The 16,741-nt window shown below is 39.4% G+C and overlaps 1 protein-coding gene across 4 annotated transcripts in view; it reads left to right on the forward strand.

The window, feature by feature from the left end:
• The window catches only part of abcf1 (ATP-binding cassette, sub-family F (GCN20), member 1), a 32,045-nt gene that overhangs the window by 4,123 nt on the left and 11,181 nt on the right, over positions 1-16,741 (forward strand). For 2 of the 4 annotated variants that reach the window (XM_008421191.2, XM_008421194.2), the window contains exons 6-13: positions 295-381; positions 628-720; positions 797-895; positions 2,115-2,237; positions 2,430-2,530; positions 11,171-11,256; positions 11,332-11,471; positions 13,575-13,723. In XM_008421191.2, the coding sequence (XP_008419413.1) occupies positions 295-381; positions 628-720; positions 797-895; positions 2,115-2,237; positions 2,430-2,530; positions 11,171-11,256; positions 11,332-11,471; positions 13,575-13,723 (878 nt within the window). The remainder of the gene's footprint in view (positions 1-294; positions 382-627; positions 721-796; positions 896-2,114; positions 2,238-2,429; positions 2,531-11,170; positions 11,257-11,331; positions 11,472-13,574; positions 13,724-16,741) is intronic. The other 2 variants (XM_008421192.2, XM_008421193.2) reach the window with 2 other exon arrangements.

Genomic DNA, 16,741 nt, shown 5'->3' on the forward strand with positions numbered 1-16,741 from the left:
TGTGTGTGTGTGTGTGTGTGTGTGTGTGTGTGTGATTTCCTCTGCAGTGTGTGACCATTTTCCTGACACTACATTGTTGGGACCAAAGCCTGGTCCCCACTGTTTTTGGGTCAGGGGTCAGATTTAGGACTAAGGTGTGAATTGAATTTTGGTTAGGGTTAGTGTTAGGTATGTAATGATTAGGGCTATTATAAGGGTAAGGTGTAGGTTGTAGAAATGAATAGAAGTCGATGGTATCTGTGTGGCTTCCTTTGCGGTGTGTGGCATGGTCCTGATATGTCTGGTGTTTTCTAGACTGGAAATATCTTTGCTGCTCTCAGCCAAGGACAGAGTGATGATGAACCAGATCTGGATGAAGATGACAATAAACCTGTAGTGAAGGTACATTACTAGAGCTGAAACATAAGTGTGTGTTGAAGTTCTCTTAGAGAGTTAGGGCTTTACAGGGGCTGGCGACATTCAGCCTGAGAAGGCTGTGGTTGCTGTGAGGTTGTCATAATTAACATGCCTCTTCACCTCTCCAGTGTCACAATGAAGGACTTGGACTGCAGACTGGAGTCTATTGTAAACAAAAAGAACAAAAAAAGCCTCTCTTTACTATCTTTGTGTTACAATTGAACTTCACAGAAAGGAAAAGGAAAAGCAGCTGAGCAACAACGGTACACAGCTGCTAATAAGGATGACGATGAGGAAGATGATGAAGGAAGTGACAGTATGATGGTATGCTGTGCCTCCACAGCTCCTCCACCACCTGCTTTGTTCTCTGTGTGATTGTGTGTTTCTCTGCTGTTACCAGCAGAGCGCTGAGGATGTAATTGCACAACAGACCAAGGAGGCAGCAGATGACCCATTTGCTAACCTGAGTAAAAAGGAGAAAAAGAAGAAGAAAAAACAGGTAATTACTATACATCACCTTTCTTTTACTCCAAATATTGTATTGTATTGTCTATTGTAGCTAAAGATTATTTAAGGTGTAGATGCTCAATCACCTCAGAAGAGTACACCTCAGAAAAGTTATGTTTATAAAAGAAAAGGAGGTGCAGGAACTACAGATAGGATTTTTTTTTGACAGAATAATTTATATGTAACTTTTTAGATTTAAGAAAGTGTTGAAAAAATGTTTGTTCACTACCATTATTTATTGATAATACTGATCATTTACCCTTTTGTTTCTCTTTGACCTTATGAACCAGAACGTATGATGATTTCAGAATAATGTGACATATTAACGGTTGATGAAACGTACACATTGCAGTATTTATATTATTAAGTTCGTTAGTTCATTTCCTGTAGGAGACCAGGACTGTCTGCAAAGATGGAGAACCGACGGTTCTAGGTGTTTTTTGCAGTGTCGCAAAAACACCCACCATCTGTCTGTGTAAAGGGCATAGGAAGTGCATATAACCAAGATCAGTTTCTTTGGTTGTAAGAATGCTCTGACCTGCTAGTGTAACGGTTTCTGTCTAGCTTGTTTTTTTTATCAAACAAATTTTCCTAACAGAAAGGTAAGCCTTTTTTATTAATGTGTGCTAGTTGTGACGAAGAACAACAAACAGACCCATGTAAGGCACATCTGATTATAATGCAATAACTAAATTATTTGAATGCTACACTTAGCAGTTAGGAAAACTGTTTGCAGCCCTAACAGATGTGAGTTTGATGTAATTTTTTTAATTTCACCAACATAATTGAATCAAGTTTAATGCATATGAATATTTCCTCATTTTGTTTTTACTTCTATTATCTTTGACTAATATTTAAATAGGCTTGATGTTCTGAAACACTAAAGTGTGACAAACATGCAAAAAAAAAAAAGAAAAATCAGAAGGCAGTGCGGGGGTACTTTTTCATATCACTGTTTCAAAACAACTCCAAAGAGATTTCTACCTTGTCTACCATCAAATTTCAACAGTTTCATTCAAAAATCACTAAATGACAACATTGACCATTTTCATGTGGTTTTATTTTTGTATCAAACTTCTATTGCTTTACTAAATTTTTTTTTAATTTAGTTAAGCAATAGCATGCAGTTCTCGGCAAGCATTCATTTCTCGGCATAACACCTGCAATTAGAAACCTGCAATTTCCATATTTGTGTTGATGTTCTTGTCCAGATGGAATATGAGCGTCAGGTGGCAAGTGTCCGAGCTCAAAACGCGTTGGAAGGAGATTTCTCCATATCTCAGGCTGAGCTGTCCTCCAGGCAGGCGATGCTGGAGAATGCCTCAGATATTAAGGTAACATGTTCACCTTAGAAACTTATTGACTTAGTTTTCTCTTGTACTTTTCAAAAAACACAAGAAAACAAAGACCAAAGAAACTTCTGAAGGATAATTGTAGTCTATTCTAAAATTCCTACCAGTTTTTTTGCACGCTAAGCTTGTGTGTACAGCAGAAGCAATTGTTGAAGATTGTTGTGTGTCTTCCAGCTGGAGAAGTTCAGCATATCTGCTCATGGCAAGGAGCTTTTTGTCAATGCTGACCTTCTGATTGTGGCAGGAAGAAGATATGGTTTAGTTGGACCAAATGGGTAAATACTTTATTTCCTGCTATTTGATGTGAAAAAATATAGAAATTCTGATCAATAGAATAGAAAATGTTATTTTATTGTCAATCAGTGGCCAATCAGGTTAAAGAATTGTACTGTTTTTGAGTTTTGTGGTACATACTTGATATAAGCTATTAATTTTTTTGTTAGTGTATTTGATGATTTCTGAAGAAACTGGTATTGGATTAGAATTTTTTTATTTAAATAAATTTGTTTGTATAAGTATACATGCTAAGTAAACAAATACCACACAGTTTAACATTTGTAACATCACCTCAAGGTGAGACTTTTTAATGATTGGGGTTGGCCAGGAAAATGCAATCAGTCCACCGCTTTTTAAAAACCCACATAACATTCTCTAATTTTTGCTAAAATATCAGACTCTGGGTTATGTGTGAATTTTAATAGTCAACATTGTGCTTACCTAAAATAGGATTTTATTAAGTAGACTGATAAAAGTTGAATAATCAAGTAACTTTTAGTCAAACAGCAGAATAAAGTTGCAACTTGTTGCTGTTGACATGGTATGAGCCCAGGAATAAAGAATTAAATTTCCCTTTGGGATAAATAAAGTATTTTTGAATTTGAAACAAGACCTATAACCCTGTTTACACGACAACCATTTCGGGGGAAAACGGAAGAGTTTTGTTGCGTTTGTACATTTATGCGAAACCACCGAATGTTTTCTCTAGCAACGGCACAGATTGAAAACGGGTTCCAGAGTGCGATGTTTCTGAAATGTACCGATGTCCGTTGTTGTGTAAACAGAGAAAACGGATCTTTTCTTTCAGAGAATCCCCAGCTCATGCATAATAGTATAACGCAAAACATAGCTGCTTCCTACAATCCACAGAAGAAGAAGAAATTATTCACAATGCTGTTGTTACTACAATTCGTGTTTCCCCATCAGATATGGTTCCTTCAGCGTCTCTTCACCGCTCCGCACCGCCCAGGTGGCAAAATACACGGCTGCTTGTTCAGCGCTCTTATCTAGAGAACTACGGACCAGCCCCGGCTCCAGACAAGTTTAACAGGGGGGGCATCAACTTATTTTTGGGGGGGTGGAGGAGTCTACGTAGCTGAACATATAGACAACAAAAATGGCCTACAGGCTACTTGTTAACAAGCTTAACGTGCTGTATTGATATTAGCTAGTCATTGTTTAGCTATCATTACCTGCATCCAACAGCTTTACTCAACTCAGTCGGTTAGTTTGGGGGAAAAAACTGTGCAAAGTTATTTGCGTTTTGCTGGATTGTTGCCATGATTCTAACACACACTTGCGAAGCTCTGCACAACAGCAGCAGGTCAGCTTCCTTAGCTGCCTCACAGGTGTAAACCCAGCGCGAGCGTCTCAGCATTCATGTTGCATTTGAAGGCAGCTCGGAGAAACGGGTTACGACTTGTTAACAACGGATTAAACTGTTTTAACTGCTGAAAAAGGTGACAGAGGATATGGGAAGTGTGGAAGCTCCTATTTTATCAAATTGATATGGAAATAACAGACTGTTGGCCATTCCAAGGTAAAAACAATAAACAGCTTCCAGTCCGGGGCCCGCTATGGACACCGTGAAAGCTCAAACAAGGTGTTTCAGCAAAGTTATCCCACTTTTTCCAACTGCATGCGCCCTAATCATACGCACACAATGTGTGTTTTCTCCCAATCTATGGGAGAACGGTACCTGATGGGGAAACGCAAATCCACATGCCTTCAAGTAGAACTTTTTTTTTAAACACATGCGCACTTGGTTTCAACCCAGCACCAACTAGGCGCAGCGAGAGCATTACACTTTTTCAATATGTACCGTTACTGTGTAAACAAAGATTGTAATTAGAAAATTTTCATGTAAATTATCCAACAAAAACTGAACAAAAATTCAGTTTTTGTTGGACCATTGTCGTGTAAACGCCCCCTAATCCATAGTAAAAGCATTGTTGTCATGTTGCCATGGTGATGTGTTGTCTCATGAGCTTTCTGTGTTCTGTTGGAGCATGGAATGGGGTATATGCCACGGACTTCCGTTTTAGCATTTCCGCATTTTTTTGCCACATAGAATGCCTCCGGTGCACAGGGAACAGTTTGTTAACAATGGCTCCTCGGTCGCTACAGGACTATTAATGATGCTTACAGAATTATTCAGACGTCCTGAAAAGCTCCAACAACAACAAACGATTTAAGCTGGGTGTGTCAAACTTCACAATAACTTCGAAGGTAAGTTAATAAATCGTTTGTATTCACCATAATGCCTCTGACGTAGTTAACAGGGACAAGTTTACAAAGATGCCATGTAAACATTGTGTTTTGATTACCTGTGCAGTGTGCAATCTACATATCTATGCTTCTGAATGTAACATCTAATTCGGAAAATAGCTAAAGGGCGATTTTTCACTATCTTGTGCTTTTTTAATATGTTGTACAACACCTAGATATTTCAAACTTAACTAGATTATTCTGTACTAACAGCAGAATAAATAAAACATTTGTAAAACCTTCTAATTGATTTGTGAAATTTGTAAAATGTCAATAATAGGTTCCAGAACATTTTTTGCATCTGGAATGCATTAGATCTGAATTATCAAATTGGCATTATTTGTTATTTTAACTTTCTGTTTTCTTTCTTTCTCTTTTTTTTTATTATAGCTGGGCAGTTCTGTTTGGTGGCTTCCTGGAGGGAGAGATTGGCTGAGCTAATGCTGCCATCAACTTTTCTCCTGCTATTAACTTTTTTGCTTTTCTTTATATAGAAAATATTTCTATCAGTTGCTCTTTTTCCATTTTGTATACAGTATTTGCTCTATTTTTTTATTTTTACCTTAATGCTTACCTGGCCAGTTGAGGTGGCAATGTACATTATCTTGATTACTAACAAATGTCTGAACCACATGGACTGAGCTGGTTACATCAGATCAATCTGAATCTTTATTTCTCATTAAAATGACTTCTTGTAATTTTAAGACATTGTTATAAAATTGCATCTTTATTCTGCTGTAACGGTGACTGTTACAGCAGTCATTGTTGCGAGAATGCAACAATGACTGCAATTTTTAATTGCATTCTTGCAATTAAAAATTCTTGTATCCTGACCGTAGTGCTCCCTTATACAACTCACAGAAATGATGATTGAAATAAAGGCACGTTTTGAAAGTATTTTCTGTGATTTTATTATAGAAATTGAGGACTGGAGGAATCGGATTAAAATCAAATCTGGTATGAAAAAAAACTTGCAAGTCATATCATCCAGCCTTATTCAGTATATTAAATTATATGACTAACTACATATTACCTAATATTCACATTTCTTTGCTGGTTTACTTCAAAGTGTTGCATTTTAACATCTCACTTGAATTCCTGAGCTACTTGCAAATACTTGATATAACATAAACACTGAGAAAAGGGGAAAAAAAGGTTTGTGAAATGTAAGTATTACAAATGAGATTAAATTTTATTGTAGGTACAAACAGGATAGCAAAATGAACAGTGACGATATAATATACTTCCTAGGTCAGAAATCAGACTTGTTTGTCTTTACTGGTGATGAAAACTAGTCAGGAGAGGAAGACCGGCTCAGCCCAGTCCAGGATGACTGTCAGGGTAGCCAACAAAGTCTGCAAGTAGATTTTTGCATATCTGGTGTTCTGGTTTCCAGATCATAGTTTAACCAAGTAAATAAAAAGTTAGTCCACGTTGTGATGATCCGGCAGACCGTGGACGGATGGTTGCCGTCAGCTGGTCCAGGTGCTTGGATCCAATGGAAAGGTAATCAACACAGCGGTGTTGCGATGCAAAACCTCGTGATGAGGATTTATTAATCAAAACTAATAAAGCCTCAGGTCTTTTTGAGAGTTTTGCTTGAAAATAAATTGACAATATCAGGAAATTAAATGTTTAAGTGAAACAGTTCTGGTATCACAAAGAAACTGCAAAAAATGTGTCAGAGGTGTAACATTACTGAAGTTAATGAATAAGAGTGAACTGAAATATTTACTACTTAGAAAATGCATGTTAAAATCTGAATACTCTTGAAAGTGTGCAGCTGAAATTAATTTAAACTAGCAGGCATAACACAGGGTTTGCTCATTACCAACAGTAATACAAAAATTCTGCATAGAGGCATGAGTTTATAAAAGGCCAGGCAAACCTAAATTTACCATTTTAAAAACAAAAAGCAGCGGGAGGATGTAACTTCATAACCTAATTTTCTAAGCAGAATCTCAGAGAAAAGAAAAAAGAAAAATTGCGTTTGTGTAACGCAAGAACAGATTATAGCGGCCAAGTGGAAAAATTCACTCTAACGTGGATTATTATTATGAAACAGCAAAGGTAGATGTCATATCTTTGGGATTCGGGAAATACGTGATTTCCCGTATTTCCCGAATCACGGGAATCACGGCATTCCCGTCATTCGGGAATCCCGAATGACGGGATTCCCGAATGATAAACAAAAGCTAAGGAGTTGCCTAAAAATAATTTCATACTCCGTATAACACAAACGCATCAACACACGTATTAACTTACCTTGTGCTGAATCGCTGCCTCTGTTCTCAGCCTGTTACCGTAGCAGTGGATTCCCTCCGGTATTATTTTCCTCCAACAAATTATTCCAGTGAACGAAGCACGTACAGCTCCCTTTTAACCTCTATCTTCCCATTTCTGACGCTAGATCTTCAATATCCTCAAGCTTTGGAATAGCAGGCAGCTACAAACCGTGTGTTAGCCGTAGTGGCGGCTAAGTTTTGGCTACAGTCCACTTTTGCCTTGATATCAACAGAAAAATGAAAAAACTAAGCACTGGATGGTACCGGCTAATTACTGGACACAACGGCACACCACAAAACTCAGTTGTTGTACCAGTAGCTCGCAGATATTTTAACTTTTGCGTCTTGTTCATAGTACAGATCTTGCAGCTTTGGCTAAAACAACAGGAGCAAGCAGGACCCAAAACAAATATGTGTCATAGATTTAAACGGAAATACGTTTCCTCCGCAGGGTGGCTGGGCTCTCCCTTAGAGATAGGGTGAGAAGCTCGGTCATCCAGGAGGGWCTCARAGTAGAGCCGCTGCTCCTCCACGTCGAGAGGAGCCAGTTGAGGTGGCTCGGGCATCTGGTCAGGATGCCTCCTGGACGCCTCCCTGGTGAGGTGTTCCTGGCACATCCCACCCGGAGGAGGCCTCGGAGAAGACCAAGGACACGCTGGAGGGATTATGTCTCTCAGCTGGCCTGGCCATACTGCCTTGGGGTTCCCCCGGAGGAGCTGGAAGAAGTGACTGGGGAGAGGGAAGTCTGGGCCTCCATTCTGAAGCTGCTGCCCCCGCGACCCGACCCCAGATGAGCGGCAGAAAATGGATGGATGGATGGAAATACGTCACCACCTCTCGTGGCATATACCACATTGGCTTTGTGGTGGAGCCCCACCAGGGCCCCCAAAAGCCAGAACTGATGCAGAGGGACATTAAGCGTCATTTTATTAGGAGGAGATTTTCAGATTTCTGTCCCTGTAAATGGAAAATTTTAACTACAAAACAGAGTATTTTATTTTATTGGCCTTGTTTTTTATTAGCAGCGAAGCACTGGTGAAGGCCTCTTGTAATCGCAGGATTTCTTCTTCTTCTTTTTTTTTTTTTTTCTGCCACTTTACGCAGCCTTTTGGGGCCTTTAACATATTCAAAAAGTCACCAAACTTGACCCAAAATTGTCCCCCGAGGAAAATTTTCGAATTCCAGTGGAATAACAAGCAGGCGTGGCCATACTATTCTACAGTGCCCCTAAAGTGAGTTGGGAGAAACCGTAAGTCGTAGAGATCTGAAACTCTGTACGTAGGTAGTGCCCCCCCAAATCAAGAAAAAAAAAATCTCTAAAATGCACAGGGAGGCGGCCATTTTGGGTCAGAGGTCAAATTTTGGCCATTTTTCATTTTTACTTGCGTCCAACTTTGACGAACTCCTAGAGATTTTGACCTATCGGCTTCATTCTTGGTCAGAATGCAGTTAAGGCATGGGGCTTTAAGAGTTATCAAAAAAATGTACTTTTGGTATATGTTCAGGGGGCATGGCAGAGTGGCGCCAAAACAAACAAAACGCTATAACTTTCACATAAAAGGCTCAGTTGGCACCGAACATTGCATGAGGGGTCCTGTCTGGATGCCTGACGCTCCTATGTCGTCATAGTCTGACTTCAACTAAGCCCCGCCCCCTCAGAACAGGAAGTGACTTTTCGTACTTGGAAAGCTCCATCTCTGGCTCACTTGACGTAATCAAGATGAACTTGAGTCAGATGACAGATAACAAGTTGGTCTCACTTGCTTTAAAGCGCCCAGAGTTTTCAGTGGAGGGCGTGGCAATGGCGGCACGGTGAAGTGACAGGTCACGCTGCTGCCATATGTTTGGCTCTAGATTCCACATGTTTTGGCCCAGTTGAACAAAACTCACTGGGATCAATCCTTGTCCACCCCCCGACAGGAATTAAGTGCAATACTTGGTGGGCGTGGCCTAATTCCTCCACAACGTCCCCTAGAATATTTTAAAAAAATCAGCCCCAAGCCATGCTTCATCCCAGAATAATGAAACTTTGTACACATGTATATCTTCTCAGGACCTACAAAAAAGTCTCTTAGAGCCATGGTCCAACCCCAACGGGAAGTCGGCCATTTTGGAACAAAGCTGCCATCATGTCAATTTTATTGACGTATCTGAGCAAACTCGTCCTAGAGCTCAGTCAGCAGAATCGTGAGGCATTGAAGGTCAAAAGTTATCAAAGGAATTTTACTATGTCAAAGCATGTTGCCTTGGCCAAGCCTCAAATATCACAATTCGCCATGAAACATCAAGGTGGAATAACTTCCCCTCATTAGTTCCCAGCTTCATCAAACTCGCTGAGATCGATCCGTGTCCACCCACAGATAGGAATGCAGTCTAATATTTATTGGGCGTGGCCAAATTCCTCCACAGCGGTCCCTAGAATATTTTTTAAAATCTGCCTCAAGCCATGCTTTGACCTACAATTATGAAACTTGATACACATATGTATCTTGTCAGGACCTACAAAAAAGTCTCTTGGAGCCATGGTCTAAACCCAACGGGAAGTCAACCATTTTGGATCAAAGCCTCCATTTTGTCTATTTTATTGACATCGTATCCAAGCGAACTCGTCCTACAGCTTTTGAGATCCAGGCTTCAAACTCAGTCAGGAGAATCTTGAGGCATTGAAGGTCAAAAGTTATAAAGGAATTTTCCTATGTCAGAGCATGTGGGCGTGGCCAAGCTTCAAATCTGGCCATTTGCCATGGAACATCAGGATGGATGGAATTAATTCCTCATAGAAGCTCCCAGCTGCATAAAACTTCATTGGTATCATCACAGAGCAAAGCTAATCACATTCAAATGGTCAGTTGGTGACATCACTTTAGCCCCGCCCCTTTCCAACAGGAAGTCACCTGTTGGAAGGAACTTATTAGAGCAGTTAGAGCAGTCTTTCTTTCTGATGGAAAAAAGACTGCTCTAAATCTTACATGCCTCATCTTATTTACAGTAAACTTGTTAGGCTTGACCTTTGTTAGCCTCTAAAGAGCCCAATAGCTTTAAATTGCAAATCTGTTCTACTGGGGTTGTGCGTCGTCAGGGAGCGCTGAGGAAGACATCAGTGTGTGTCACCTGGCGGGCGGGTGCGGAAACTGCGCGAGAGCGTCTGCGGTGGCGAGAGCATGGCGGTGCTGGAAACCCTGCGGTCGCCAATAGGCCTTAGGTGCGCTTCACTGCGAGGGCCTCCAACACTGCTTGTAGCTTTAATTCATTTTAATGTCTTAGGGTATTCTCAAATGTAAAAAGTTGAAATTCAGATAAGTTTATTAATACAATAAAATAAAATATTTTATTGATATTGATATTATTCACACCTTATAGTCTGGTAGACTCAGTTTGATTGGGGACCAAAATTGCCACATTTGCTGTATTCTTAGCTGCTGCGGTTTGTTTTCACACTGCACTGACTTAAATGATCCGAACTAATCACAGTGCAGCACCCTCGCCAGTGGGTGCGCTGCACCAGGAACTACTGAAGGAATCGACACATAATCCTCAGAAGAAGACATGAGCTCAAGTTCTTTCTTCACAAAATGCAAACAAAAATGGAGTAGCATCAGACTTTAGTAATTGTAGCTTTCTCTTTTGTCTTTGGTGAAAGACTACGAGTCATTTCTAGCTCTAGCTCTAGATTTGCACGTTTGTTTTAGTTGTATTTACACAGAATGCCCTGCACTGCAATCCACTTTCTGTCCACTTGCAACATTTGACCCAAAAAGTTAGAAAAATGTTGAACATTCTCTTAAGGAAACTTCTGAGGCCCTTTTTCGGCTCTACTATAATGAGTTATTTTCTAATTTGTTTCCTTAAATGCTGCATGTTTAGTTTATTGCTGAATATCTAAAATTATTATGGAGTTGATGTGTTTAAAGCTGAAGACAGTGAAACTAATGGCTGATCACTAAGAGTTTTTATTGTTATGTTTTGTAGTATTTCTACCCTGGTTATGTCAGGTTTTCATGTGTTAACCAGTTGTTAGAGTTCTGTGTGTTAAGATTCAGTCAGTTCTGTCATTCAGGACCATCTTGTTTTCATTTTGTCTTCTAGCAAAGGAAAGACCACTTTACTAAAACACATAGCAAACAGAGCTCTCAGTATCCCTCCCAACATCGACGTGTTGCTGTGTGAACAGGGTAAGTGAACTGTTGATGTTTTTCTCCTTCCTGAAGCCGTGTGGCGCCCACTGACTGTGTGTGTGTCTTGGATAGAGGTGATAGCTGATGAAACCCCGGCAGTGCAAGCTGTGCTGAAAGCTGACACCCGCCGTCTGAAGCTTCTAGATGAGGAGAAGATGCTCCAGGCTCGTCTGGAGAAGGGAGAGGACAGCGTGGCCCAGAGGCTGGAGAAGGTGAACCTGACCTCTGGACTGCTTTTCTCACTGCTGAGCCTCACAGTAACAGTGCTGCTGCCTCAGCACTCACACACCACAGCGTTTCCCTGACGTTCTGCTGTGGCTCTGGCTGCAGCTGAGTCCACACCTCACCTCATCAGCACACACTTTACCATGGAAACAGGCTTTTCTTAGGGAACTGCTGGAAATCCTAAGCAAATGTCATCAGCAACTCAGACAGTTCAACTGGGATTAAACCAGAGTCATTTTACTGTACTGACACAGAAAGCTGCATTGAAATGTTCACAAAATAATATTCTGTCACACTGATAACACTTTCCATCTTGTAAGAGAAGGGCTGAGTGTCCACCAGTTGTCAACACGCAAGTTTCTAACATAAAGAGCTTTTAGTGAAAGCTGTTATCTCTGTGTAGAGCACTGTTTCTCAACCTTTTTTGGGCCAGCGCCCCCCTAGCCTTTATACAGGTCCCTCACCGCCCCCCATCAAAGAATTTGTAGTCTACTCTGCACTAAATATTATTTTATCATTAATATTACTCTTGCTGTTGTTGATGTTTTGATTTTTATGGTTGTTTCTGGATTAATCATTAAAAATAATTTCCCAGAGAATAAAAAAGCCATGGGAATAGAAATTATTTTCACAGGTGTCTTAAGAAAAATCCACTGAATGGACATTCAAGTTAAAATTGGTAGGCCTAACAGCAGCCAGTCAGAGTGGAAAAAATATTCTTATTCTTTGCCATTTTCTAGTTGTTAAATATTACACAAAATGACCAGATAAAAGATGTTCAACATGCCAGTTTAAACTTTGAACTATTTGCAAAACGACTGAGCTCTGCAACATTAAAACATGGATAGAACTATAACTACATTAATCATAACTCTTCTTCTCTTCAGTGTTTCTGTCGGTTTCTGGTGGTGCAGCTCTGTGCTGCCTTCAGGAGAATGGGACATCAGAGTATCATCCATAAAACTTCACCCACATGGCATTTATTGTGTAAACCAGAGCTTTCAGTGGAAAAACTAAAGTTCCAGGGCCTTTAAATGCCATATAAATATGGGACAGGAACATGAATTATGTCTTTATATAGACCTGTCTATTGATTTATAGATTAATAATTCGTTGCTCCGTTCTATGTCACGGTTCTCCTGTTTCAGAGTTTTGCACAACGTGCGCATTGTCTTTTTTTTTTTTTTTTTTACCCCATAAACGCGGATCGGCCGAGAAGCGCCTATCGATGGAGAAAAGCAGACTTATGTAAACCTTTTAGCTCCGGTATTCTGATGATTGAAATTCAAAAGTGCTGTGGTGCTACCAGATCACTTATAGAACCGGTGTTAACTCTATAAAATGAACGCTCTCTTTCGAGGTATCACCCATGGAGGGATTTCTTTATTTAAATGGGTTCATTTTTCAGAGGGATACAAAGTGAGGGTATTGTTACATGTTTATCAGAGCGATGTTCCGTTGTCCTTTCATGGAAACGGGCAGCATCCAGACGTTAAAACGCTAATATAAGTTGCTGCTTTGACAAGATCACAGCGCTGCCAAAACATGTGTACAAAAATACTCAATAAAACATAATATATTTGAAAATCAGACACCAGACAAAGTGAATCACAGCAACGTCATAAGCCAGTGTAAAGCTGAACTGATGCGGTGAAGCAGGAGCGGAGCTGCGCCAAGAAGCTACAAACACAGAAGAGCAGGAGAGCTGCCATCGATACCGTTGCAGCCAAGCATGATTTAATGTTGCACAATACAGTTTTAGCAAGTTGCTCAAAGTCTAAACTGGTATTGTTGTGCATATAAGGTGTAAAGTTTACCTTCGACCAAACGCCCCCCTTTTGTAAAAATTTCCGCCAGCGCCCCCTATCGTCCTCTGAACGAGGGGCGGCACCGCCCACGTTGAGAACCGCTAGTGTAGAGAAATAACACAGATCCAACCAGACAGCTCTGATGATTAAAATAATTTATTTTCTGTGGCTGTACTTTAGTTTTTTTATGGGGATTATCTATGAGCATTTAAAGAGCATGGTGGTTAAAAAGTGACCAATGTTCTTGACAAAAGTGACCAAAGTGCTTCTATTTCTTGCCAGGTGTACGAAGAGCTGAGGGTGATTGGAGCTGCGGCAGCGGAGGCCAAGGCCAGGCGGATCCTGGCTGGTCTGTCGTTTACCCCTGAGATGCAAAACAGAGCCACCAAGCGTTTCTCAGGGGGATGGAGGATGAGAGTTTCCCTTGCTAGGTATGCTCTATAATCTAGGGGTGGCCATTTATTGTACTGCAGTGGTGGGAAGTAACGAAGTACAAGTACTACTGTACTTAAGTACAATTTTCGTGTATCTGTACTTTACTTAAGTAGATTTAATAATGGGTACTTTCTACTTTTACTCCACTACATTTTAACAGTAAGTATCTGTACTTTCTACTTCACTACATTTCTACAAAACCGTCGCGTTACTCGTTACGTCCAAGTCGCATTGCTCTTTTTTTCCGTTAAAATGTGAAGTTCACCGACTTAGGGTGGCGCCGTAAAATCYAAGCAATAAYGTGACTTGCGTGTCTGTTGTCACCCATCGCCTCCCCCTTTACTTGCACGTGGAGCTCCAAGACATGCGCAGTGTTTTCCTCTGAGCGGGAGGAGATGCCTGTCTAATCGACAGTAATATAATAGCTTAAGGAAAGGTAAGCTCCGTGGACGTGATGCTAGTACAGCTAGCTGTACAGAGATATGTTGCATCTGCGATGAAAAAAAGTTGTCACTGGTGCTGAATTATTGTGTGAAGGCATAGACATAATATAAGAGTAGACCCCGCATTGGCTGCTCCAAGCGCAGGAAATACGGCGGCCATCTTGTAGCGGTATACCCTCCTACTTTGCTCAATCTAAACAGCAGAAGATGCCTCAGCACTGAGGGATATTGTTGTTCTGATCGATGGACTATTGATGTGAGGGCTCCACAGACAACATTTCACAAGTAAGATGGACATATTATTGTCTATATATTGTGATTAGACTATTACTTTACTGTATTTATGTCCACCGGCGAGATACCAGCTAATATTAGCTACAGTGCTTGGTGTAATACGGGTTCAGCACCGCTATGAAGGCTAACTGAGATTCCGTAAATCTAAAAAAATGTATTATTTTCTAACATTGATTTAGATTATCTGACACAAGAGCCAATATTAGAAATGAAACAATATAACGCATATTATAAAACTTATATTATGTGTTATAACATTCACCAGCACAGGTGGTAAAGACTATTATTTATATGTAATTCTTTCACTAGTAAGATACATCCCAAATCTTCTGTTTTTGTTTGGAAAGTTTCCTAAAGACACGATGTGAGGAAGAAGAGAGAGATATCTTTAAAGAGAGACGGATTCACTGCAGCACGAATTAATCTCACATCGGATTTTGGACACATTCTCAGCTGCTGAATCTCTCTGAAGCTAGAACTCGTCGGCTGAAAAACACACACGCACACACACATATATATATACATATACATACATACCTATAACATGTATCCAATATATATTATTCAGTATTAATCATTATTTATTTGTGCCATTATTAATCATTATTTATTTGTGTTTGTATAGTTATATATTTATATAACTATCAACAATATTGATATTGCTAAATAATTTATTAAATTATGAACGGCTGTGTGCTTTTTAATATTCTCATCATACATCAATGTCAGAATATTCCATTCCTATTCTATTGTTATAGCCACTAAGCATATTTAAATATGCTGAACTATGTATTAAAAGCATACTTAAAAAAATACAATTGTTTATAAATGTAGCTTTGATAGAAATATGTTAATATTTTTTATATGTTTTTAATATGTATCCATTTTTAATATGTATATTTTTAAACCCTAATATGGTTTCCAGTAACAAAAAAGCGTGTTATGATCGATTAAATGTGGTGATACGTCATTGTGCCTGCTAAACACATAAGCTGAGTGGAGTGGTGTACCGCTCCAAGGTGGCCGCCCTAAATCTCGTCAGCGACAATAGGCGAGAGCGGTCCATGAGTCGTCTATCCTTATATTATGTCTATGTGTGGAGGTGTTGACTGTGGTGTCGCATATATGGGACAACGCTGTGACCAAAGTGCAATATAGTGATATGACATTCAGGAACGATCCGATTCTTCTGAACGGATCTTTACTGATTAAGTTTATTTCAGCTCTAAGTATTTAATATCTAGGTGTTTTATGGGAATGTGGATCTTTCAGATCAATTTGAGAAGCAATTTTGATAGGTAAAACTTAATTTTTTTGTKTCACATAGCGYGGGGTGCTRGTCTTGACTTGGTCTTGGGTAGGTGGTCTTGACTACAACACTGCTACTGGCTCCTTGGTTGCATGTCCTCCCCCACCCACCTTCTTTTCATCCCTTATCTGTTGGATTTCTTTAAAAATAAATGCCACTAGAGGCAAAAAAGTGAAGTTCATGCTGTTAGGACAGGAGACGAGATGTTTCCATCCTTGAAATTATGATGCATAGAATCACATATTTAAGTCTAAACTGTGTTACAGAGTAAACACAATAAAAACATGCTTTATCTGTGGCATTGTTCATTAAAATGGCAAATTTCTAATGTATTAAAATTAAATACCATCGGTTCACTTAATGATATTGTATTAGCGATTCAGCAAGTACTTTTACTTTTAATATTTTACTATTTTTAAAAGCCAGTACTTTTTTGCTTTTACTTAAGTACAAATGTTAATGTGGTAGTTTTACTTTTACTTGAGTATATTTTTGTCTATGTGTTTGTACTTTTACTCAATTAAATTTTATTGAGTACTTTCTCCACAACTGTTGTACTGTTTATCATTTATCATGAAAAACTTTAGTCATGATAACAATTTCGATTTATGAATTAAAATTAATGTTTAAATAGCCCCCAAAAACATTTGTACTGTCGGTATTGTTCATCAACAAATATCAATAAATTTGAAAATATGATTAAATCCAGCTAGCGTGTCCAGTCTAGTGATAGAAATAATTCTTGATGTGACTGGTGTCTTAAAGAATTATGTTTTTACATTCATGCTGTTATTTAAAAAAATAAATAATTACTATTGTCACGTTTATCATTATCATAGTAGTACCACAAAATATTGCAATAAAACTTTTAGCTCTCTATTATCCACCCGCACTCTGATCTGCACATCATGCTGCTCTGTTTTTAACTCCTGTTAATGTGTGTGTGTGTGTGTGTGTGTGTGTGTGTG

Source organism: Poecilia reticulata, linkage group LG11 (assembly GCF_000633615.1).
Source record: "Poecilia reticulata strain Guanapo linkage group LG11, Guppy_female_1.0+MT, whole genome shotgun sequence".
Taxonomy (NCBI): domain Eukaryota; kingdom Metazoa; phylum Chordata; class Actinopteri; order Cyprinodontiformes; family Poeciliidae; genus Poecilia; species Poecilia reticulata.